A 27,277-nucleotide genomic window follows, 5' to 3' on the forward strand; every position below is an offset into this window, starting at 1 on the left:
CAGTATAGCATTGATGAATGACATGAGACTCTTATTGAGACGGTCAGTGGGCTCATTGTTCAAGGACACTCCTTACGTACCTTGATGTATACTGACTACACTCCTTAAATACCTGGATGTATACTGACTACACTCCTTATGTACCTGGATGTATACTGACTACACTCCTTAAGTATCTGGATGTGTACTGACTACACTCCTTAAGTACCTGGATGTGTACTGACTACACTCCTTAAGTACCTAGATGTATACTGACTACACTCCTTAAGTACCTGGATGTGTACTGACTACACTCCTTAAGTACCTAGATGTATACTGACACCAAAGTTCAGTACTTTTTAATAGTGGTACAGATGTAGGATCTTAATTTGAACCAGTTTGCTACAGAAGGAAGAAAATCCTGCAGCAAGAGGAAATGTTAATTATTATGTGGATTATAATTAATGGTCATCTTTGTAGCATATTAGCGTTTTTCATCATGAATGTTGTTCTGGAGGCAGCGCTGCGGAGTGGTCACTCGCTAGCACAGCCACAAATTCATAAAATCGGATTTTAAACCTAACGCTTTCAAAGTGGAAATTACAAACTTCCGAAGCCTTTTTAAACCTGAAATATACTACAAGTTCAAATTTCCTGCATAGCAGGAAAGTTCTCCTGAAAAAGGGTGATCAAATTAAGATCCTACATCTGTATATTGAAATTGTAAAACGACCTTGTAAGAAATTATTTATGTTATATGCAGTCATCCTTGAACTTCCAAATTAAATCATTGTACCTTGTATCCATGGATACAAATGGATCATAATTCGTAGAGAAAAAGACACTACAATCATAACATTAAAGGAGAGAGGTACTTTGTAATATTCACGGTATGTCCTTTAGTTGTATACTGATGAAACGCAATTCATACAGTTAATGACATATCAAGGAGCCATTGTAAGAGATGGAATATATTTATAATATCCCTAAGACAGACAGCCAGACAGCCAGATGGACAGGAAGACATTAGTGCATCCTGCAGCACTGTGACATTTCCAAAACAGCTTATTCAGATTGATTTTAGGGAGACGTTTGATGGGTATTATCCCAAGAAAGCAATGACGTGGCCCTCAGGACAAATCTGACAGAAAGTTCATGACTGACATCAAATTGATCAGCCGTTTAGCAATGACAGGGTAGGGATCAGGGGAGGGAGAGGAGACAAGGGATAGAGAGAGCGAGACAGAGACAGAGAGAAAGAGAGCGCGATAGACAGAGAGAGACAGAGAGAGACAGAGACAGAGAGCAAGACAGAGAGAAAGAGAGTGCGATAGACAGAGACAGAGAGAGAGAGAGAGAGAGAGACAGAGAGAGATAAACAGCCAGAGAGATTTATGTTTATTTATTTTCCCTTTTGTACTTTAACTATTTGCACATAATCTGAATTTGACATTTCTTTAGTATTTCTGTGAATGTAGAGTAAAGTTTACTGTAATTTTTTTTATTGTTTATTTCACTTTTACTTATTATTTATTTCACTTGCTTTGGCAATGTAAACATGCGTTTCCCATGCCAGCAAGCCCCTTAAATTGAAATGGACAGAGAGCGAGTGGGCAGAGTAAAGGTAGCTGGGTAGATCCCGTTCCTGTGTGATGTAACCCCTGGTAAACACCAATTTGGCCCAGTAAACCCTCAGTGTGTTGACATTCCTAACCCCCACCCCCCCACCCCCACCTTACCCCACTAAGCTAAGGAACGGAGCCTACTGGCCAACAGTTACTCTGATGTGTCTGGTCTCTTCTACAATTTCAACAAACTATATGGTTGCCTAGCTACCATTTGGAAGAGTGAAAACAGCCCTAAGTAATGTGGTGTGTAATAACAGTGGGAGCATGGAGAGCTGTGAACGGCTTACCTGTAAGAGAGAAGCATTACTGAGACTCAGTCTGAAGAGGTGATTTCTGAAGATAGAGGAGAGAGAGTTCTAACCAACATCAGTAAAGAAACAAGCAAAAGTCTGTTGTGTTGGATGTGTGTGTACATGTAAAATAGGGGGTCTGTGTGTGGGTTGCACGTGTGTGTGTGTGTGTGTGTGTGTGTGTGTGTGTGTGTGTGTGTATCTCACCTAGCTCCCACAATCAGCTGGTTTCTGGTCAGGTCAAGGGTCAGCTGGGAAAAGTCCTTCACTCCGGGACGAGAGAATCCTGACATCCAGGGACTCAATGCTGAAAGGAGGAAGAGGAGGGAAGGAAGAAGAGCAGGATGAGGAGGTGAAACGAGTGTGAACATCCAGTCAGTTGGGAAGTTGACACTAAACGGTCGCTGGCTCAGGCCCTGCTCTGACTGTGTGAAATGTCTCTCCCCTGACGTTTTACCTGGAACATGGAGATGAGCCTTTCAGCCTGTGTCATCAACTGATTTTTCACCAGATATCAGTTCAAACCAGCTCCTGTAGATCCATTATGACAGTAGCAGGCTAACACAGTAGTAGCATGTTGACACATCTGTATCATATCAAGATCAGTGCGACTGTGAGAGCGGGTGGCTCAAAACCAAAAGCTGCCAAACCAGCAGATAATCTCTCCTTGAGCCCTGTGCTGAAACGCATGCTGACCCTTACCAGAGGCTGAGCTAACGCTAGCCTGCTTCATTAGATGGAGAATGAGAGACAGAGGGAGAGTTAGTGGGAGGGAGAGAGAGAAAGAGGCAGGGAGAGAAAAAAAGAGAGAGCGAGAGAGAGCGAGAGAGAGAGAGCGAGAGAGGAAGACAGAGAGAGAGCAAGAGACAGAGGAAGACAGAGAGAGAGAGAGCGAGAGACAGAGGAAGACAGAGAGAGAGAGGGAGAGAGAGCGGGTGTTAGAGAGAGATAAAGAGATGGGGGAGACAAAGAGGTCATTGGGGGGAGGGAGGGATGTACCCAAAGCAATAAAGCCAGGGTTTGTTTTGGTGTCCTGATGTTAATGTAACTCGACACCCAGTCAAAACAGCCAAGGCTCGGGAATCTGCACCAATAGAAAGACTGTTTGATGGGCAAATATAAACAGTTTAGCTTAGATGCGTCCAACTGGGGACTTTAAATTGAGGAGATAGAGACACAACTTCAAAACAAATGGGAAAAGTCAGAGAAGGCGAGCAAAGACGTTCTCATATAGACGTGATATCAGCCTAAACTAGATTCTTGCAACAAAGTTCAGTGTACTGTATCTCAGCAACAGTTTAATATATAGATCATTTCTACAGACGACAGGTGATGTTAAGTGTATTTCAAAATCATAATACTGTAATATAAAAAAGCCTCAGCCATTGAGATAGTATTGTAAAATGTGAAAGTCCACACCACTCCGCTAACACAGACAGACTGTTAATCAGAACCACTAGTACCCCAAACCTCACACTGTTAAAACAGACCTTTGGTTCTTTGTCCATAAAATAATCTTAATGCTCCCCCTGGGTAGGAATAATCTCCTTCAAAAATGAGAAATGTTACCCTGCATAAAGGTTAGTCCCTCTGAAACCTTTCAATGACGACGATATTAAAAATGAAAAATGGCACACAACTTCTGACAGCATTCGTATCACACCATAAACATCCCCTTCTGGATAGAGTCGCTACTGTACGCTGCTATGAGCTCTTTACAAGATGTCTAACCTAGTTCTCACTCACACAATGTTGTGTAGTTGTGCCTGTTTCACACCAGGTCAGAACATGCAGTGGCTACAGTTGTATTCTCTAGTAGATGGATCAATGAATAAATGTATTGAATAATTTCATTTCTCATAGGGAAATGTGCAGCAACATACAGGCATGCTTGACACAATGTCACTGGATCTGAATGGCTTCAAATCAAATGTTATGGGTCACATACACATGGTTAGCAGATGTTATTGGTCACATACACATGGTTAGCAGATGTTATGGGTCACATACACATGGTTAGCAGATGTTATGGGTCACATACACATGGTTAGCAGATGTTATGGGTCACATACACATGGTTAGCATATGTTATTGGTCACATACACATAGTTAGCAGATGTTATTGGTCACATACACATGGTTAGCAGATGTTATTGGTCACATACACATGGTTAGCAGATGTTATTGGTCACATACACATGGTTAGCAGATGTTATGGGTCACATACACATGGTTAGCAGATGTTATGGGTCACATACACATGGTTAGCAGATGTTATGGGTCACATACACATGGTTAGCATATGTTATTGGTCACATACACATAGTTAGCAGATGTTATTGGTCACATACACATGGTTAGCAGATGTTATTGGTCACATACACATGGTTAGCAGATGTTATTGGTCACATACACATGGTTAGCAGATGTTATTGGTCACATACACATGGTTAGCAGATGTTATTGGTCACATACACATGGTTAGCAGATGTTATTGGTCACTTACACATGGTTAGCAGATGTTATGGGTCACATACACATGGTTAGCAGATGTTATGGGTCACATACACATGGTTAGCAGATGTTATGGGTCACATACACATGGTTAGCATATGTTATTGGTCACATACACATGGTTAGCAGATGTTATTGGTCACATACACATGGTTAGCAGATGTCATTGGTCACATACACATGGTTAGCAGATGTCATTGGTCACATACACATGGTTAGCAGATGTTATTGGTCACATACACATGGTTAGCAGATGTTATTGGTCACATACACATGGTTAGCAGATGTCATTGGTCACACACATGGTTAGCAGATGTCATTGGTCACATACACATGGTTAGCAGATGTCATTGGTCACATACACATGGTTAGCAGATGTCATTGGTCACATACACATGGTTAGCAGATGTTATTGGTCACATACACATGGTTAGCAGATGTTATTGGTCACATACACATGGTTAGCAGATGTTATTGGTCACATACACATGGTTAGCAGATGTTATTGGTCACATACACATGGTTAGCAGATGTTATTGGTCACTTACACATGGTTAGCAGATGTTATGGGTCACATACACATGGTTAGCAGATGTCATTGGTCACATACACATGGTTAGCAGATGTTATTGGTCACATACACATGGTTAGCAGATGTTATTGGTCACATACACATGGTTAGCAGATGTTATTGGTCACATACACATGGTTAGCAGATGTTATTGGTCACATACACATGGTTAGCAGATGTTATTGGGAGTGTAGCAAAATGCTTGTAAAAGGACTAGAAGCGAGGCAGCCCTCTCTGTCGACGCCATCTTTAAAAGGCTTCAGTCCATAGCCATGTTTGTATACAGCGGGAGATGGGCAACTGCTTCTTTTGTAGGCCTGCGATCAATTCCACCCCCAAAATATGTCAGTCACTGACAGCAACAATTCTTATTTACAATGACGGCCTACCCCGGCCAAACCCGGAGGACGCTGGGCCAATTTTCCACCGCCCTATGGGACTCTCAATCACAGCTGGTTGTGATACAGCCTGGAATCGAACCAGGGTGTCTGTAGTGACACCTCAAGCACTGAGATGCAGTGCCTTAGATCGCTGCGCTACTCGGGAGCCCTGTGTGGGTAGGCAGACCCGCGAGCCACTCGGGAGCCCTGTGTGGGTAGGCAGACCCGCGAGCCACTCGGAAGCCCTGTGTGGGTAGGCAGACCCGCGAGCCACTCGGAAGCCCTGTGTGGGTAGGCAGACCCGCGAGCCACTCGGGAGCCCTGTGTGGGTAGGCAGACCCGCGAGCCACTCGGGAGCCCTGTGTGGGTAGGCAGACCCGCGAGCCACTCGGGAGCCCTGTGTGGGTAGGCAGACCCGAGAGCCACTCGGGAGCCCTGTGTGGGTAGGCAGACCCGCAAGCCACTCGGGAGCCCTGTGTGGGTAGGCAGACCCGCGAGCCACTCGGGAGCCCTGTGTGGGTAGGCAGACCCGCGAGCCACTCGGGAGCCCTGTGTGGGTAGGCAGACCCGCGAGCCACTCGGGAGCCCTGTGTGGGTAGGCAGACCCGCGAGCCACTCGGGAGCCCTGTGTGGGTAGGCAGACCCGCGAGCCACTCGGGAGCCCTGTGTGGGTAGGCAGACCCGCGAGCCACTCGGGAGCCCTGTGTGGGTACACAGACCCGCGAGCCACAGTGGCCCCTCATGATGAGTTCAGATTTCTTGTGGTCCCACCCACATCAGAGTTGCCCATCCGGTCTCCAGTAAGACAACAATAGCAGACAGCAGTGTTCCCTGAGGTACATAGTGATGCCAGTCTCAGCCACATTGAACCAGCATGTGACAAGTGTGACAAGTGTCTGATGATTGACAGTTGACTGACAGAACAGTTTGCCATTCTCCCCTCTCTTCCTCCCCCACCTCCTCTCCTCAGAACCCTTTCAGAAATTACACCCCTGAGGGGGGGAGCATCCTGGCAAAGGACAGACACTTTCTAACAGACATCCAAATGGAGTGGAAAGTAGTCTCTCTCTCTCTCTCTCTCTCTCTCTCTCTAGATAATGGAACCCTGAAAAGAGCTGACAGTGGAGGGAAGGAGCGAGGGAGGGGTTTTGGGGATGAGAGAGAGAAAGAATAGACAGCTCTCTTAAAAGGGAAAAGGCTCCAGAAATGAGAGGAGTCCAATTATCTACAATCACAAAATGTTGCTGTCCTTTCGGTTTCTCTTGGGCCAGACCCATATAGCTGGCGTTCCGGGCAGAGGAGTGATTGAGAAGGATGAGGCTGCAGAATCCTCAGAGGAGATAGCAGTGAATAGCAAACCATTGTGAAACATCTCATTGGAATGATGATGCTAGTGAGGAGTAGATTTACAAAATGGTATTGGAAATCTGTCAAATACTTTCGCTATGCTTGACTGAGCTGCCTGGAGCACCGTAACCAATTGCATACTCTTAAAAATGAAAACCCTGCCTATCCGGCACAACAGGCAAATGCTCAAAGTATCTAATGTGCTCACCTTTGTATGGGACGATGGGATGAACTTTCCTGGTACACTCCGGTAGGGGCGGGAACGGGCTCTCAAAGTTGACCAATGGCTGCTGGCATAGACAGAGTGGCAGGCAGAGGAGCAGCAGTAGACCAACGGGAGGAAGGGACACAACCTCCCACAGAGATGTCGCCATGGTTACGGGACCAACCACGCCCACCATACCTCTAACTGGTCCTCACAGGACACACCTGAGGGAGGAAGGACAGAGCTGTCAGTCAAACATACACATGGCCAATGACGATTGATTATAACATACAGACAGCCAATCACCACTTAGACAGTAAAGTGCAGCGAAAGACAACTAGAACGACATTGTCTTCTGTATAAAATGTATTTGAGCTTTTAGATATTTTTACTCCTTGAAAGATATGGGAAATCAAGGTAGCAAGAGCAGCGTGTCAACTGAACACCACAGACCACAGATAATAATATGTTTTACCTCTATGCCAGAATAGATCCATTTAACAAATCTGATCATTTCATTTAAACCTTTAGTGACCCGAAGCCTTCCTGACCCCTGGTTTTATGGGCTGGCCAATTGACACCTGTCTAGTGTGCTGACATTGTGCAGAGCTGGAGTGAGTGGCCACCAACGCTGACCCAAATGACATTAGCGGGGTCAAAGGTTATAGCAACGCAACAGTAATTGAGCTACTCCCCCTATCCCAAACCCCAACAAACTTATCCTGTCATTACTGATAATCACACACATTCATTCAAATGAAGATAGACAAGCAGGGGTTGAGGGAACGGTGTGTGGTATGAAGATAGATATGCAGGGGTTGAGGGAACAGTGTGTGGTATGAAGGTAGATGTGCAGGGATTGAGGAAACAGTGTGTGGTATGAAGGTAGATATGCAGGGGTTGAGGGAACAGTGTGTGGTATGAAGATAGATATGCAGGGGTTGAGGAAACAGTGTGTGGTATGAAGGTAGATATGCAGGGGTTGAGGGAACCGTGTGTGGTATGAAGGTAGATACGCAGGGGTTGAGGGAACAGTGTGTGGTATGAAGGTAGATATGCAGGGGTTGAGGGAACAGTGTGTGGTATGAAGGTAGATGTGCAGGGATTGAGGAAACAGTGTGTGGTATGAAGGTAGGTATGCAGGGGTTGAGGGAACAGTGTGTGGTATGAAGGTAGATATGCAGGGGTTGAGGGAACCGTGTGTGGTATGAAGGTAGATACGCAGGGGTTGAGGGAACAGTGTGTGGTATGAAGGTAGATAAGCAGGGGTTGAGGGAACAGTGTGAGGTATGAAGGTAGATGTGCAGGGATTGAGGAAACAGTGTGTGGTATGAAGGTAGGTATGCAGGGGTTGAGGGAACAGTGTGTGGTATGAAGGTAGATATGCAGGGGTTGAGGGAACAGTGTGTGGTATGAAGGTAGATATGCAGGGGTTGAGGGAACAGTGTGTGGTATGAAGGTAGATATGCAGGGGTTGAGGGAACAGTGTGAGGTATGAAGGTAGATGTGCAGGGATTGAGGAAACATTGTGTGGTATGAAGGTAGGTATGCAGGGGTTGAGGGAACAGTGTGTGGTATGAAGGTAGATATGCAGGGGTTGAGGGAACAGTGTGTGGTATGAAGGTAGATATGCAGGGGTTGAGGGAACAGTGTGTGGTATGAAGATAGATAAGCAGGGGTTGAGGAAACGGTGTGTGGTATGAAGGTAGATATGCAGGGGTTGAGGGAACAGTGTGAGGTATGAAGATAGATATGCAGGGGTTGAGGGAACAGTGTGTGGTCCCCCTAATCCCCTTTAGCCAATAGAATAAGAGAACAATGGCCTATTTTCATAGAGTAGAATAGTTTAGTATAGAATAGTTTACATTAAAATAGTTTAGTATAGAATAGTTTACAATAAAATAGTTTAGTATAGAATAGTTTACATTAAAATAGTTTAGTATAGAATAGTTTACAATAAAATAGTTTAGTATAGAATAGTTTACATTAAAATAGTTTAGTATAGAATAGTTTAGTATAGAATAGTTTACAATAAAATAGTTTAGTATAGAATAGTTTACAATAAAATAGTTTAGTATAGAATAGTTTAGTATAGAATAGTTTACAATAAAATAGTTTAGTATAGAATAGTTTACATTAAAATAGTTTAGTATAGAATAGTTTACAATAAAATAGTTTAGTATAGAATAGTTTACATTAAAATAGTTTAGTATAGAATAGTTTAGTATAGAATAGTTTACAATAAAATAGTTTAGTATAGAATAGTTTACAATAAAATAGTTTAGTATAGAATAGTTTACATTAAAATAGTTTAGTATAGAATAGTTTAGAATAGAATAGTTTACAATAAAATAGTTTAGTATAGAATAGTTTAGAATAGAATAGTTCAGTATAGAATAGTTTAGTATAGAATATTTTATTATAGAATAGTATAGTATAGAATAGTTTACATTAAAATAGTTTAGTATATAATAGTTTACAATAAAATAGTTTGGTATAGAATAGTTTAGTATAGAATAGTTTACAATAGAATAGTTTAGTATAGAATAGCTTAGTATAGAATAGTTTACATTAAAATAGTTTAGTATAGAATAGCTTAGTATAGAATAGTTTAGAATAGAATAGTATAGTATAGAATAGTTTACAATAAAATAGTTTACAATGAAATAGTTTAGTATAGAATAGTTTAGAATAGAATAGTATAGTATAGAATAGTTTACATTAAAATAGTTTAGTATATAATAGTTTACAATAAAATAGTTTGGTATAGAATAGTTTACAATATAATAGTTTAGTATAGAATAGTTTACAATAGAATAGTTTAGTATAGAATAGTTTACATTAAAATAGTTTGGTATAGAATAGTTTAGTATAGAATAGTTTAGAATAGAATAGTATAGTGTAGAATAGATTAGTATAGAATAGTTTAGTATAGTATAGAATAGTTTAGTATAGAATAGTTTACAATAAAATAGTTTAGTATAGAATAGCTTAGTATAGAATAGTTTACAATAAAATAGTTTAGTATAGAATAGCTTAGTATAGAATAGTTTACAATAAAATAGTTTAGTATAGAATAGCTTAGTATAGAATAGTTTACAATAAAATAGTTTAGTATAGAATAGCTTAGTATAGAATAGTTCAGTATATAATATTTTATTATAGAATAGTATAGTGTAGAATAGATTAGTATAGAATAGTTTAGTATAGTATAGAATAGTTTAGAATATAAAAGTTTAGGATAGAATAGTTTAGTGTAGAAAAGTTTAGTATAGAATTGTTTAGTTTAGTATAGACAAGTTTAGTATAGAATAGAATACCGGAGCACCAAGTCTAGGACCAAAAGGCTCCTCAACAGCTTCTAGCACCAAGCCATTAGACTGCTGAACAATTCATAAAATCGCCACCGGACAATTTACATTCACCCCCCCTCCCTTTTGTACACTGCTGCTACTTGCTGTTTGTTTGTTACCTATGCATAGTCACTTCACCCCCACCTACATTTACAGATTACCTCAACTAGCCTGTACCCCCGCACACTGACTTGGTACAGGTGCCTCCTGTATACACCCCCGCACACTGACTTGGTACAGGTGCCTCCTGTATATACCCCCGCACACTGACTTGGTACAGGTGCCTCCTGTATATACCCCCGCACACTGACTCTGTACAGGTGCCTCCTGTATATACCCCCCCACACTGACTTGGTACAGGTGCCTCCTGTATATACCCCCCCACACTGACTTGGTACAGGTGCCTCCTGTATGTACCCCCCACACTGACTTGGTACAGGTGCCTCCTGTATATACCCCCCCACACTGACTTGGTACAGGTGCCTCCTGTATATACCCCCCCACACTGACTTGGTACAGGCGCCTCCTGTATATAACCCCGCACACTGACTTGGTACAGGTGCCTCCTGTATATACCCCCGCACACTGACTTGGTACAGGTGCCTCCTGTATATAACCCCGCACACTGACTTGGTACAGGTGCCTCCTGTATATACCCCCCCACACTGACTTGGTACAGGTGCCTCCTGTATATACCCCCCACACTGACTTGGTACAGGTGCCTCCTGTATATACCCCCGCACACTGACTCTGTACAGGTGCCTCCTGTATATACCCCCCCACACTGACTTGGTACAGGTGCCTCCTGTATATACCCCCCCACACTGACTTGGTACAGGTGCCTCCTGTATATACCCCCCCACACTGACTTGGTACAGGTGCCTCCTGTATATACCCCCCCACACTGACTTGGTACAGGTGCCTCCTGTATATACCCCCCACACTGACTTGGTACAGGTGCCTCCTGTATATACCCCCCCACACTGACTTGGTACAGGTGCCTCCTGTATATACCCCCCCACACTGACTTGGTACAGGTGCCTCCTGTATATACCCCCCCACACTGACTTGGTACAGGTGCCTCCTGTATATACCCCCCCACACTGACTTGGTACAGGTGCCTCCTGTATATACCCCCCACACTGACTTGGTACAGGTGCCTCCTGTATATACCCCCCACACTGACTTGGTACATGTGCCTCCTGTATATACCCCCCCACACTGACTTGGTACAGGTGCCTCCTGTATATACCCCCCACACTGACTCGGTACAGGTGCCCCCTGTATATACCCCCCACACTGACTCGGTACAGGTGCCTCCTGTATATACCCCCCACACTGACTTGGTACAGGTGCCTCCTGTATATACCCCCCACACTGACTCGGTACAGGTGCCCCCTGTATATACCCCCCACACTGATTCGGTACAGGTGCCTCCTGTATATACCCCCCAGACTGACTCGGTACAGGTGCCTCCTGTATATACCCCCCAGACTGACTTGGTACAGGTGCCCCCTGTATATACCCCCCACACTGACCCCCACGTTGTGTTACTTGTTATTATTACTTTTTATTTTAGTCTACTTGGTAAATATTTTCTTCTTCTTGATCTGCACTGTTGGTTAAGGGCTTGTAAGTCAGCATTTCACAGTAAAGTCTACACTGTTGGTTAAAGGCTTGTAAGTAAGAATTTCACAGTAAAGTCTACACTGTTGGTTAAGGGCTTGGAAGTCAGCATTTCACAGTAAAGTCTACACTGTTGGTTAAGGGCTTGGAAGTCAGCATTTCACAGTAAAGTCTACACTGTTGGTTAAGGGCTTGGAAGTCAGCATTTCACAGTAAAGTCTACACTGTTGGTTAAGGGCTTGTAAGTAAGCATTTCACAGTAAAGTCTACACTGTTGGTTAAGGGCTTGTAAGTCAGCGTTTCACAGTAAAGTCTACACTGTTGGTTAAGGGCTTGTATGTCAGCATTTCACAGTAAAGTCTACACTGTTGGTTAAGGGCTTGTAAGTCAGCATTTCACAGTAAAGTCTACACTGTTGGTTAAGGGCTTGTATGTCAGCATTTCACAGTAAAGTCTACACTGTTGGTTAAGGGCTTGTAAGTCAGCATTTCACAGTAAAGTCTACACTGTTGGTTAAGGGCTTGGAAGTCAGCATTTCACAGTAAAGTCTACACTGTTGGTTAAGGGCTTGGAAGTCAGCATTTCACAGTAAAGTCTACACTGTTGGTTAAGGGCTTGGAAGTCAGCATTTCACAGTAAAGTCTACACTGTTGGTTAAGGGCTTGTTAGTCAGCATTTCACAGTAAAGTCTATACTGTTGGTTAAGGACTTGTAAGTCAGCATTTCACAGTAAAGTCTACACTGTTGGTTAAGGGCTTGTAAGTCAGCATTTCACAGTAAAGTCTACACTGTTGGTTAAGGGCTTGTAAGTCAGCATTTCACAGTAAAGTCTACACTGTTGGTTAAGGGCTTGGAAGTCAGCATTTCACAGTAAAGTCTACACTGTTGGTTGAGGGCTTGGAAGTCAGCATTTCACAGTAAAGTCTACACTGTTGGTTAAGGGCTTGTAAGTCAGCATTTCACAGTAAAGTCTACACTGTTGGTTAAGGGCTTGTAAGTCAGCATTTCACAGTAAAGTCTACACTGTTGGTTAAGGGCTTGGAAGTCAGCATTTCACAGTAAAGTCTACACTGTTGGTTAAGGGCTTGTAAGTCAGCATTTCACAGTAAAGTCTACACTGTTGGTTAAGGGCTTGTAAGTCAGCATTTCACGGTAAAGTCTATACTTGTATTCGGCGCATGTGACAAATAAAGTTTGATTTGATTTGAATAGTATAGAATAGTTTAGTATAGAATAGTCTAGAATAGTGTAAAATAGAATAGTGTAGAATAGAATAGAATAGTGTAATATAGAATGTATAGAATAGTATAGTATAGTCTAGAATAGTGTAAAATAGAACGGATAGAATAGTGTAGTATAGAATAGTGTAAAATTGTCTAGAATAGAATAGTGTAAAATAGAATAGTATAGAATAGAATAGTATAGAATAGTGTAAAATAGTCTAGAATAGAATAGTGAAAAATAGAATAGTATAGAATAGAATAGTATAGAATAGTGTAAAATAGTCTAGAATAGAATAGTATAGAATAGAATAGTATAGAATAGTGTAAAATAGTCTAGAATAGAATAGTATAGAATAGTGTAGAATATAATAGTGTAGAATAGAATAGTCCAGAATAGAATAGTGTAAAATAGAATAGTATAGAATAGTATAGAATAGAATAGTATAGAATAGTATAGAATAGAATAGTATAGAATAGTGTAAAATAGTCTAGAATAGAATAGTATAGAATAGAATAGTGTAGAATATAATCGTGTAGAATAGAATAGTCCAGAATAGAATAGTGTAAAATAGAATAGTATAGAATAGTATAGAATAGAATAGTATAGAATAGTGTAAAATAGTCTAGAATAGAATAGTATAGAATAGTCTAGAATAGAATAGTGTAGAATAGAATAGTGTAGAATAGAATAGTCCAGAATAGAATAGTGTAAAATAGAATAGTATAGAATAGTATAGAATAGTGTAAAATAGTCTAGAATAGAATAGTATAGAATAGTCTAGAATAGAATAGTGTAGAATATAATATTGTAGAATAGAATAGTCCAGAATAGAATAGTGTAAAATAGAATAGTATAGAATAGTATAGAATAGAATAGTATAGAATAGTGTAAAATAGTCTAGAATAGAATAGTATAGAATAGTCTAGAATAGAATAGTGTAGAATATAATAGTGTAGAATAGAATAGTCCAGAATAGAATAGTGTAAAATAGAATAGTATAGAATAGTATAGAATAGAATAGTATAGAATAGTGTAAAATAGTCTAGAATAGAATAGTATAGAATAGTCTAGAATAGAATAGTGTAGAATAGAATAGTGTAGAATAGAATAGTCCAGAATAGAATAGTATAGAATAGAATAGTATAGAATAGTATAGAATAGAATAGTATAGAATAGTGTAAAATAGTCTAGAATAGAATAGTATAGAATAGTCTAGAATAGAATAGTGTAGAATAGAATAGTGTAGAATAGAATAGTCCAGAATAGAATAGTATAGAATAGAATAGTATAGAATAGTATAGAATAGAATAGTATAGAATAGTGTAAAATAGTCTAGAATAGAATAGTATAGAATAGTCTAGAATAGAATAGTGTAGAATAGAATAGTGTAGAATAGAATAGTCCAGAATAGAATAGTATAGAATAGTATAGAATAGTCCAGAATAGAATAGTATAGAATAGTATAGAATAGTGTAAAATAGTCTAGAATAGAATAGTATAGAATAGTCTAGAATAGAATAGTGTAGAATAGAATAGTGTAGAATAGAATAGTCCAGAATAGAATAGTCCAGAATAGAATAGTGTAAAATAGAATAGTATAGAATAGTATAGAATAGAATAGTATAGAATAGTCCAGAATAGAATAGTATAGAATAGAATAGTATAGAATAGTCCAGAATAGAATAGTATAGAATAGTATAGAATAGTGTAAAATAGTCTAGAATAGAATAGTATAGAATAGTCTAGAATAGAATAGTGTAGAATAGAATAGTGTAGAATAGAATAGTCCAGAATAGAATAGTGTATATTAGTCCATCAGAGACTGACATTCTTCTTCTGTTCTGCTCCCAACACCCCCAAGACGGACAGACTCAAACAATTACACTACATCTGTTACTGTAAACTTCTGGTGTAGTTATTCAACCGTGTGTCTCTCCTGCATGTTGTGGGCACAGATGTGGAACCCTCCTTCCTCTTTAAAGATGTGGAGCAAGTGAAGGGAGAAGGAAGCATCGAGCGTAAGTTGCTGCAGTCCTAAACATCTGGCCCTAGCTAGCTGCTCACAGCAGCCTCGGAGACCACTGGAGTTGGCAACTTGGCACAAGTCCAGTCTAAAACCATCTGGGTGCTTAATGCCCCACTATCACCATGGGCATCAGCAGACGCTGGCACACACACTGTACATCACTGAGGAAAACACACACACACAATCGTGCTTGCACATGGACATACACACACACACACACACACACACACACACACACACACACACACACACACACACACACACACACACACACACACACACACACACACACACACACACACTCCTTCTCACATTCCCTCTCTCCCCAATGTCCTTGTTGTAGTGCTGAAGGACTGGAGAGTTTGTAACAAAGTAAAGTTGATCATTAATGTTGGCAGTGAAGCATAAGAGGCGTTCAGACACAACTGTAATGACTTGGTGTTTGGGCGCCAAGCAGCTGCCAGGGGGGTGTGTGTGTGTACATGATCAGAGTCAGGTATCTTGGATGAGAGAAGGGAGGGTCTCCTTCTGTTGATTATGGCAGTGGATACAGTAGGTTGTCATGGTAACAACATGTATTGCTGATGGAGATGATTAGTGATGTGGATGATTATGAACAGATGCATTTTTTTATAGAGTGTCTTAATTAGGAGTTTGTGATGTAGCCTATACATGTTGTACACTGAGGGTACAAAACATTAGGAACACCTTCCTAATATTGATTAACAAAACATTAGGAACACCTTCCTAATATTGATTAACAAAACATTAGAAACACCTTCCTAATATTGATTAACAAAACATTAGAAACACCTTCCTAATATTGATTAACAAAACATTAGAAACACCTTCCTAATATTGAGTTGCACCCCCTTTTGCCCTCAGAACAGCCTCAATTCGTCAGGGCATGGACTCTGCAAGGTGTTGAAAGTGTTCCACAGGGAAGCTGGCTCGTGTTGACACCAACGGTGTCACGACTTCCACCGAAGTCGTCTCCTCTCCTTGTTGGGGCGGCGTTCTCCTCTCCTTGTTCGGGCGGCGTTCTCCTCTCCTTGTTGGGGCGGCGTTCTCCTCTCCTTGTTCGGGCGGCGTTCTCCTGTCCTTGTTGGGGCGGCGTTCTCCTCTCCTTGTTCCTTTCGGGGTTCGGCGGTCTACGTCACCGGCTTTCTAGCCATCGCCGCTCCATTTCTCATATTTCCATTTGTTTTGTCTTGTTCCATTACACACCTGGTTTTCATTCCATAATTACTGCATGTATTTAGGCCTCTGTTCCCCACCATGTCTTTGTGTGTAATGGTTTATTGTGATGTGGATTTTGTCAGGCGCTACACTTTTACTATGTTCCGTGTTTTTGGCACGTTATTGTTCTTATGTGCTGTCATTTTTGGACCGGATTTAAAGTGCGCCTGTTTCTTACACTCTGTGGAACCCAGACACAGTCCAAACCCTCCTACCACCCAGCCAGCAATAAATCAATCATGCAACACAACTTTTGATTATAGGCTTTACTCCAGGCCCTCTGTTGTCTCTAATTGGCCTTTGGATCTAAGTCCTGACCAGGCAAGTTACTCATTAAACTGCTGCCCTACACAGTGTGTGCATCCCAAATGGCACCCTATTCCCTATAGAGTGCACTACCTTGGACCAGAGCCCATGCAATACAGTCTTGAAGAACCATGAATCAAACTGGACAATAAAGGCTAGTAGTCCGTGTCACAGTCTCACAGCTGGGCAACTTCTAGCCAATGACTCTCCACCAGTTATGAATAGATGTTAGATCTCAGCAGTGGTGGAAAAACTACTCAATTGTCATACTTGAGTAGAAGTAAAGATACCTTGATAGAAAATGACTCAAGTAAAAGTGAAAGTCACCCAGTAAAATACAACTTGAGTAAAAGTCTAAAAGTATTTGGTTTTAAAATATATTTAAGTATCAAAAGTAAATTAAATTGCTCAAATGTATCAAAAGTAAAAGTATATTTTTTATTGAGACGGATAGTCAAGGGCACACTACAAAACTAATTTACAAAGAAGCATTTATGTTTAGTGAGTCCACTAGGTCAGAAGCATTAGGGATGACCAGGGATGTTCTCTGGAAGTGTGTGAATTGGACCCTTTTCCTGTCAAAATGTAAATAAGTACATTATTTTCTTTAGGAATGTAGTGAAGTAAAAGTTGCCAAAAATATGAATAGTAAAGTAAAGTACGAATACCCCAAAAAACTACTTAAGTAATACTTTAAAATATGTTTACTTAACTACTTTCCACCACTGGATCTCAGTATGGAGAAGTGTTTAGTATGTTTAGTATGAAGAAGTGTTTAGGCTCCACCAGTTAGAGAGAGAGAGAATAGCAGTAGTTCAGAGCTCATGATTGACTCCAGTTAGGGCAGAGTAGGGGCTGGTCCAGACAGACAGGAGAGAGTAGAGGCTGGTCCAGACAGACAGGAGAGAGTAGGGGCTGGTCCAGACAGACAGGAGAGAGTAGGGGCTGGTCCAGACAGACAGGGGAGAGTAGAGGCTGGTCCAGACAGACAGGAGAGAGTAGGGGCTGGTCCAGACAGACAGGAGAGAGTAGGGGCTGGTCCAGACAGACAGGAGAGAGTAGAGGCTGGTCCAGACAGACAGGAGAGAGTAGGGGCTGGTCCAGACAGACAGGAGAGAGTAGGGGCTGGTCCAGACAGACAGGGGAGAGTAGAGGCTGGTCCAGACAGACAGGAGAGAGTAGGGGCTGGTCCAGACAGACAGGAGAGAGTAGGGGCTGGTCCAGACAGACAGGAGAGAGTAGAGGCTGGTCCAGACAGACAGGAGAGAGTAGGGGCTGGTCCAGACAGACAGGAGAGAGTAGGGGCTGGTCCAGACAGACAGGGGAGAGTAGGGCCTGGTCCAGACAGATAGGGGAGAGTAGGGGCTGGTCCAGACAGACAGGAGAGAGTAGGGGCTGGTCCAGACAGACAGGAGACAGTAGAGGCTGGTCCAGACAGACAGGGGAGAATAGGGGCTGGTCCAGACAGACAGGGGAGAGTAGGGGCTGGTCCAGACAGACAGGGGAGAGTAGGGGCTGGTCCAGACAGACAGGGGAGAGTAGGGGCTGGTCCAGACAGACAGGAGAGAGTAGGGGCTGGTCCAGACAGACAGGGTAGTGTAGGGGCTGGTCCAGACAGACAGGAGAGAGTAGGGGCTGGTCCAGACAGACAGGAGAGAGTAGGGGCTGGTCCAGACAGACAGGAGAGAGTAGGGGCTGGTCCAGACAGACAGGAGAGAGTAGGGGCTGGTCCAGACAGACAGGAGAGAGTTGGGGCTGGTCCAGACAGACAGGGGAGAGTAGGGTCTGGACTGCTCTGTAGCCTGTTTTTTTTTGAGGCAGACATGGCCCTGATAGGAGGGTGTCTGTAGCTGTAACCCTAACACCCACACACCTTCCCCACACACACACCCCCTCCACGTCTTCTAATGAGCGTTACCCGTTCTCCTCTCATTCTCCCTCCACTCTCTCCAGACCCCCTAAAGTCAGGTCTGTATTGACCATGTCTAATCCACCTCAATGGCCCAGACCCACAAAATCCCTCTAAAGCCTACTCCCAAACCAGGGGTGGCATCTCTAGAGCCCTCTATGATCCAGCTCCATTCAGATATGAGCCTGAACCAAAGAGAGGAAGAGAGAGGGAAAGAGACGGGAAAGGGAGGGAGGAGAAAAGGAGGGAGCGAGGAGAAAAGATGAAGACAGAGAACAATGTGTTGTAAAAGCACATAAAGCTCCTTTATACGGATGCCAAGTCCTTTTATGGACGTATCAAATGTGATCATCTGTGAAAGATGAGACAGTCTAACTACTGGGTAGAGCGAGAGATGATGTGTCAACCATGGTGAAAACCCCCTGATGGAAGGAGTGGATAAGTGCTGCGTTGGTGGCCTGTCTGGGACAGCCGTGGGACTACAGTACTGTATATACTGGAACAGTGAGGATGTGCTGCTAACAGGGCGTAATGACCAACAAACAGCATGTTTAAAGTCAACGCTTAATGAAGGCTTCGTAAACCCTTTATAAGGCCTTCGTAGATGCTTCACAAAGGTTTTATAAGCAAAGTCACACTATATAACAGGCGTTAAGGATATATCTGGATATGTGGTATAACCCTTTTTCCCATCCTTTACATACCATTTATTGATTAATGATCTGTGAAGCGTCTGTGAAGGTCTTAAAAAGGCTTTTAAATGGTTGCTTGGTTTAAAGTGGGACCACAGCTTTTACATGGAATGACAAGGCACTCTCTCTGGAGAGGGAGCAGAGCAAGGCCTGGCAGACAGAATCTATCCCCCCCTTTCTCTCACAGCCATGAGATGCTTTACATGTTTTTGGCCAATGAAAGTCTAGACACAACAACTACCACACCATACTGGCAGTTCCTAGAAATGTGTCTTGTTAAAGGTTTCAGAATGTCAACTATTTCACTTATGGCTAATTCTCAGAGAAGTGTTCCTTCTATCAATATATTACTAACATTGTAACTACATTAGCACTTGGTTGTACAGGGGTTTCAGCAGACTCTGAACTAATGCCTCATTTGGGAAATGAAATGTTGTCTTCATGGACGAAACAGAGTGGAATTAAAAGGATTTGGAGATCGACAAATAGTGAGGATCTGGAGTGAAGTTTGAAGAAAAAGTATAAATCTGATAAACCAGTCAATGTGTGAGAAATGACACCACAATATACACCATTATGCTGCTACCTTTATCCACCATTATGCTGCTACCTTTATACACCATTATGCTGCTACCTTTATCCACCATTATGCTGCTACCTTTATCCACCATTATTCTGCTACCTTTATCCACAATTATGCTGCTACCTTTATCCACCATTATGCTGCTACCTTTATCCACCATTATGCTGCTACCTTTATACACCATTATGCTGCTACCTTTATCCACCATTATGCTGCTACCTTTATACACCATTATGCTGCTACCTTTATACACCATTATGCTGCTACCTTTATACACCATTATGCTGCTACCTTTATCCACCATTATGCTGCTACCTTTATACACCATTATGCTGTTCCCATTATACACCATTATGCTGCTACCTTTATACACAATTATGCTGCTACCTTTATACACCATTATGCTGCTACCTTTATACACCGTTATGCTGCTCTCATTATACACCATTATGCTGCTACCTTTATACACCATTATGCTGCTCTCATTATACACCATTATGCTGCTACCTTTATACACCATTATGCTGCTACCTTTATACACCATTATGCTGCTACCTTTATACACCATTGTGCTGCTGCCTTTATACACCATTATGCTGCTCTCATTATACACCATTATGCTGCTACCTTTATACACCATTATGCTGCTCTCATTATACACCATTATGCTGCTACCTTTATACACCATTATGCTGCTCTCATTATATACCATTATGCTGCTACCTTTATACACCATTATGCTGCTCTCATTATACACCATTATGCTGCTACCTTTATACACCATTATGCTGCTCTCATTATACACCATTATGCTGCTCTCATTATACACCATTATGCTGCTACCTTTATACACCATTATGCTGCTACCTTTATACACCATTATGATAATATATTTTGGTCAGGGCTCCCTTGACAAATATATCCCTATCTTAATGATAATAAATAAATACAATGCACTTCTCATAATGAAAACTCTTTATGAGACCAAAACACTACGTTTTCCTGAATGTTTCCTGAATAAAAAACAAAATAACTAATTGTATTCACTTCAATTATTGACTAATTGTATTCACTTCTCAGAAAAGAGGACCAAAAAAAAGTATACACTTAAGATACTTACATGGACAAAACAAGTATACACTTAGATACTTACATGGACAAAACAAGTATACACTTAGATACTTACATGGACAAAACAAGTATACACTTAGATACTTACATGGACAAAACAAGTATACACTTAGATACTTACATGGACAAAACAAGTAAACAACTAATGTTCTCCAGTCCCAGTCCAGGCTCCAGTGGCCTGCTACTAACTGCTCTTTCCCCAGATGTTTCCCTGTGAATCACCAGTGTGTAAGTCTTTATTGATTTCCTGCCCTGACCTGTTGTGTTCCGTTGTTCCCTCTAATGCTGTAGCTAAACACTGGCCTGTGAAGTCTCTCCTCACACTCACTCTGTCCCGGATAAAAGGCTGCTCCTACTGGCAGGCTCCCACGACTAGTCGCTGTTTTAACTCAACCTAACATTCTACATGCTGGCAAGGTGTCTGTTTAAAACCACATAAACAAGATTACTTTGCTAATCTGAACAGTGAGTGGAGTAGGATAATGTATTCATTATTTCCTTAAGAAAGCAGGGAGCCTCGTCTCTGCTGGACAGGGACAACAGAGTAGCCTTTCCATAACCACACCATTACTATCAAGCAACATCTTCAAGACACACATTTACATGACAACAATGAGATGAATCAGTGAGATATTAATGATATATTGTACTTTATAAACTGGGTGGTTTGAGCCCTGAATTCTGATTGGCTGAAAGCCATGGTATATCACACCGTATACCACGGGTATGTCAAAACATTTAGTTTTACTGCTGTAATTACATTGGTAAGCAGCTTGGTATTGCTTGGTATTGGTACAGCTTGGTATTGGTATGCAGTGTTATACAATGGGTGGGTCTAATACTGGATGCTGATTGGTTAAAACCGCATTACAGCTGGTGTCTATTCCACAAGTTACCACCGGCTAAATCTATGATGTTGAAATGCCTATTTACTCTGTTCCATCTGACTGTGCAATCCACTGTCTCATCAGCCCAGCCAGGCAATTTATATACTAGATCTACCCTCTAAAAAACATCTAGACATTATCTCCCATTTCTTTTAGACTAACATTTGGTTTTCAACAGCGCAGATTTGTAATAAACTTGCCGTCTGTCTCTATGACATTTTAAACATTGTTTCAATATTGAAATTCGATCTCCAGGTTAACTAGGGTAATGAATATGTCGGGAGTCAGGACGAGACAGACAGACTGGCAGCTTTTCTCAGCCAGCTGAAATCATGAATCAGGAACATTTCTATGGATATATACAAAGAAATACAGTTAGTTTGCTGTCATTCCAGCTTCAGTTTGAAGTGATTGTGTTAGCTGTGTAGTTGGCTAGCTCCTCTGAACAGTGTCCTGGAGAGAGAGCAAATGTTCTGTGCCAGGCGAAATTTCTCATCATTAGCTCATTGTTATAGACGTATTCAAATAAAATCACTAGACAACAGCTTAAACAAACGCAAATGCAGCTACTTTGCTATTATTCTAGCTGCACGTGACTGTGTTCGCCGAATTTGGCACGCTAGCAAGCAAGGTATAAGAACGTTGGCAGCCATCATTAGAACAAACAACTCCACAGATTTAGAACAAAGAAACTTAACGACTGGGTCAGACAAACGAACGGGACCATATACCATGGAAGGATCAAATAGTACGAATACATTCATCAAAAGAATGTGTTTAATGAAAATATGTCAGTCATTATTTGAATATGTCGGTAACCCGTAGTTATAAAAGTGAAAATGGGGGAGGGAGGGGGGTCAATGTGTCACGACTTCCGCCGAAGTTGGCTCCCCTGCCTGTTCGGGTGGTGCTCGGCGGTCGTCGTCACCGTCCTACTAGAAGTTGGCTCCCCTGCCTGTTCGGGCGGTGCTCGGCGGTCGTCGTCACCGTCCTACTAGAAGTTGGCTCCCCTGCCTGTTCGGGTGGTGCTCGGCGGTCGTCGTCACCGTCCTACTAGAAGTTGGCTCCCCTGCCTGTTCGGGTGGTGCTCGGCGGTCGTCGTCACCGTCCTACTAGCCGCTACCGATCCCTTTTTCGTTGGTTTTGTCTTATTAGTTTCACCTGTGTATATTTTAGTTTAATTAACATCCTTATATATAGTAGTTTGACCCGCACTTGTTTTGTGGGGGATTGTCTTTATGTTACGTGTGTACATATTAGGTCGTGGTGTATTTTATTTTCTATACTGGACACCCTGTGGTTTTGGGTTGTCTGGTATAGTGTCCTGCGCCCTGTATTGTATTGGGCTTATCAGTTTGGTGTGCAATAGTAAAGCACTTTACTCCGTTACTCTCTCTCTGCTGTCTCACAGCAGGAAAATATTGATGCAGCAACAGGGTGATCAAATTAAGATCCTACATACATGCCTCCCATTCAAGCCTTTATGTACCTTCCACGAAAACCAACAATACAGCAAAACAGCATGATAACTTCTGTCTTCTTGACTTCTAAAGGCTTGATGCAAGTCTCTATCTACCTTGTGCTTCAGAGTGGTACAGCTGAGCCTGGATAATGGTCCCTGTCTCCCTGAGTCCCTGCATCCCTGAGTCCCTCTCCCTGAGTCCCTGCCTCCCTGAGTCCCTGAGTCCCTGTCTCCCTGAGTCCCTGTCTCCCTGAGTCCCGGTCTCCCTGAGTCCCTGTCTCCCTGAGTCCCTGCCTCCTTGTCTCCCTGAGTCCCTGTCTCCCTGAGTCCCTGAGTCCCTGTCTCCCTGGTCCCTGAGTCCCTGCATCCCTGAGTCCCTGTCTCCCTGAGTCCCTGTCTCCCTGAGTCCCTGTCTCCCTGGTCCCTGTCTCCCTGTCTCCCTGGTCCCTGAGTCCCTGTCTCCCTGAGTCCCTGTCTCCCTGAGTCCCTGAGTCCCTGTCTCCCTGGTCCCTGAGTCCCTGTCTCCCTGAGTCCCTGGTCCCGGAGTCCCTGCATCCCTGAGTCACTGCATCCCTGGTCTCCCTGGTCCCGGAGTCCCTCAGCTAATGGCTGCTATCAGGCAGAAGAGAGAGCATTCAGCCCAGGATTCAGACTTGACACCTTCCTACTGTGACTGCATCCCAAAGGGCACCCTGACCCAACATCAGCATCTAATGTCAACCTCACCCTACACCGTTGGCTACAGTGTGAGAGGCAGGTCATTGTGTGGGTGGGTCACTGTGCCCCTTCTCCAACAGAGAGAATGACCTGGACTCTGGAGGCTGAAGGCCCTGGCTGCAACCTGCTGGGTGCTCAGCAGTTGTGAACTTGTGATGATTAATGAACCAACTAGTGCTGCCATTCCATTTCTGAACTTGCCTTTGTTGCTAGAAGAGCTCTGGCTGTGAGAGGGGGCAGAGAGAGAGACAGACAGACAGAGGCACAGAGGGGCAGAGAGAGGCAGACCCAGGCGAGGCCCAATGTTCTGACTGCTTTGTTCGTTGACTTGAATAGGGGAACAGGTGTCAGCTCCCTCCAGGTTTTTTTTTTGTACTGAATGACGGCAACTTCTTGACACGTAAATGACGCAATTACAAGGGGACTGAGGCTGGGTAACTGGGTAGCCGATTGACAGGGGTTTTGCCCCAATCAGACCTGTGTTCAAATAGTGTTTGTTTTCTTTCAAATGCTGTGAGGGTTTGATTGAGCCTAACTGGAGATGCCAGATGGACGGGGTTTGCAGTTTGCAATTTTGGGACTATTTTGTTAGTTACATTGCGCCAGGCAAGCACAGCTAAAGTATTTAAAAGAAAATGAATACTATTTGAAGCCAGGTCTGTTGACGATCCAAATCATTCACACACACACACACACACACACACACACACACACACACACACACACACACACACACACACACAGGGCTTTATATGGGATTATGAGAGTGTGTGACAGCTCTGTGAGGGTGCCTCTGTGTTTCCCACACTCCCCGGGGAGAACCCCACTGTCCTGGAGAAGGACTGTACTACCACGTGGCTGTGCACCCCACCAGACATGCCAGGGGTCTTTTCACAGTCCCCAGGCCCAGAACAAATTCCACGAAACGTACAGTATTGTAAAGACCCATGAGCGCATGGAACTCCCAACCATCTTATATACAGTATTATACAGAGACATGAGTGCATGGAACACCCTCCCATCTTACAGTATTATACAGAGACATGAGGGCATGGGACTAACTGGTTGTGTGTATGTAATGGCATGTGACCTACTGGTGTGTATGTACTGGCATGTGACCTACTGGTGTGTATGTAATGGCATGTGACCTACTGGTGTGTATGTAATGGCATGTGACCTACTGGTGTGTATGTACTGGCATGTGAACTACTGGTGTGTATGTAATGGCATGTGACCTACTGGTTGTGTGTATGTACTGACATGTGACCTACTGGTTGTGTATGTAATGGCATGTGACCTACTGGTGTGTATGTACTGGCATGTGACCTACTGGTGTGTATGTAATGGCATGTGACCTACTGGTTGTGTGTATGTACTGACATGTGACCTACTGGTTGTGTGTATGTAATGGCATGTGACCTACTGGTGTGTATGTACTGACATGTGACCTACTGGTTGTGTGTATGTACTGACATGTGACCTACTGGTTGTGTGTATGTACTGACATGTGACCTACTGGTTGTGTGTATGTACTGACATGTGACCTACTGGTTGTGTGTATGTACTGACATGTGACCTACTGGTTGTGTGTATGTACTGACATGTGACCTACTGGTTGTGTGTATGTACTGACATGTGACCTACTGGTTGTGTGTATGTACTGACATGTGACCTACTGGTTGTGTGTATGTACTGACATGTGACCTACTGGTTGTGTGTATGTACTGACATGTGACCTACTGGTGTGTGTATGTACTGACATGTGACCTACTGGTGTGTGTATGTACTGACATGTGACCTACTGGTGTGTGTATGTACTGACATGTGACCTACTGGTTGTGTGTATGTACTGACATGTGACCTACTGGTTGTGTGTATGTACTGACATGTGACCTACTGGTTGTGTGTATGTACTGACATGTGACCTACTGGTTGTGTGTATGTACTGACATGTGACCTACTGGTTGTGTGTATGTACTGACATGTGACCTACTGGTGTGTGTATGTACTGACATGTGACCTACTGGTGTGTGTATGTAATGGCATGTGACCTACTGATGTGTATGTAATGGCATGTGACCTACTGGTTGTGTGTATGTACTGACATGTGACCTACTGGTTGTGTGTATGTACTGACATGTGACCTACTGGTTGTGTGTATGTACTGACATGTGACCTACTGGTTGTGTGTATGTACTGACATGTGACCTACTGGTTGTGTGTATGTACTGACATGTGACCTACTGGTTGTGTGTATGTACTGACATGTGACCTACTGGTTGTGTGTATGTACTGACATGTGACCTACTGGTGTGTGTATGTACTGACATGTGACCTACTGGTGTGAAGGAATAAACAAAACACTGTTTTAGGAAGTGGACAAACATGCCGATCTAAAACAGGAGATTAGAAGTCGTTTTATTTTTAATGCCACTATGTTACGTGTTCTGTGAGCCGTTTAAAAACTCTGTTCTGACTCTTAACTACTGCTACTCCTAAACAGAACCCCTCTCTATAGCATACCAGACCCACTCTCTATAACAGACCCCTTCTATAAACCAGCCCCCTCTCTATAGCATACCAGACCCCCTCTCTATAACAGACCCCTTCTATAAACCAGACCCCCTCTCTATAGCATACCAGACCCACTCTCTATACCAGACCCCCTCTCTATAGCATACCAGACCCCCTCTCTATAACAGACCCCTTCTATAAACCAGACCCCCTCTCTATAGCATACCAGACCAACTCTCTAAGCCAGACCCCCTCTCTATACCAGACCCCCTCTCTATACCAGAGGTATACCAGACACCCTCTCTAAGCCTCTCTATAGCAGACCCCTCTCTAAACCAGACACCCTCTCTAAACCAGACCCCCTCTCTAAACCAGACCCCCTCTCTATAACAGACCCCCTCTCTATAACAGAACCCCTCTCTATGCCAGGCCCCCTCTCTAAACCAGACCCCCTCTCTATACCAGACCCACTCTCTAAACCAGACCCCCTCTCTATAACATACCAGACCCCCTCTCTATAGCAGACCCCATCTCTATAGCAGACCCCCTCTCTAAACCAGACCCCCTCTCTATACCAGACCCCCTCTCTATACCAGACCCCCTCTCTAAACCAGACCCCCTCTCTATAACATTCCAGACCCCCTCTCTATAGCAGACCCCATCTCTATAGCAGACCCCTCTCTATAGCAGACCC

At 42.9% G+C, this 27,277-nt stretch overlaps 1 protein-coding gene across 2 annotated transcripts in view; it reads right to left on the reverse strand.

Moving 5' to 3' along the window:
• The window catches only part of LOC110527256 (semaphorin-5B), a 97,594-nt gene that overhangs the window by 42,960 nt on the left and 27,357 nt on the right, over positions 1-27,277 (reverse strand). For both annotated transcript variants that reach the window (XM_090239668.1, XM_090239669.1), the window contains exons 2-4: positions 6,918-7,138; positions 2,105-2,204; positions 1,895-1,940 (exon numbers count right to left, since the gene is read on the reverse strand). In XM_090239668.1, the coding sequence (XP_090095794.1) occupies positions 1,895-1,940; positions 2,105-2,204; positions 6,918-7,110 (339 nt within the window). In that variant the 5' untranslated portion in view covers positions 7,111-7,138. The remainder of the gene's footprint in view (positions 1-1,894; positions 1,941-2,104; positions 2,205-6,917; positions 7,139-27,277) is intronic.

This window comes from Oncorhynchus mykiss, chromosome 7 (assembly GCF_057628025.1).
Source record: "Oncorhynchus mykiss isolate SJ-2025 chromosome 7, ASM5762802v1, whole genome shotgun sequence".
Classification (NCBI taxonomy): domain Eukaryota; kingdom Metazoa; phylum Chordata; class Actinopteri; order Salmoniformes; family Salmonidae; genus Oncorhynchus; species Oncorhynchus mykiss.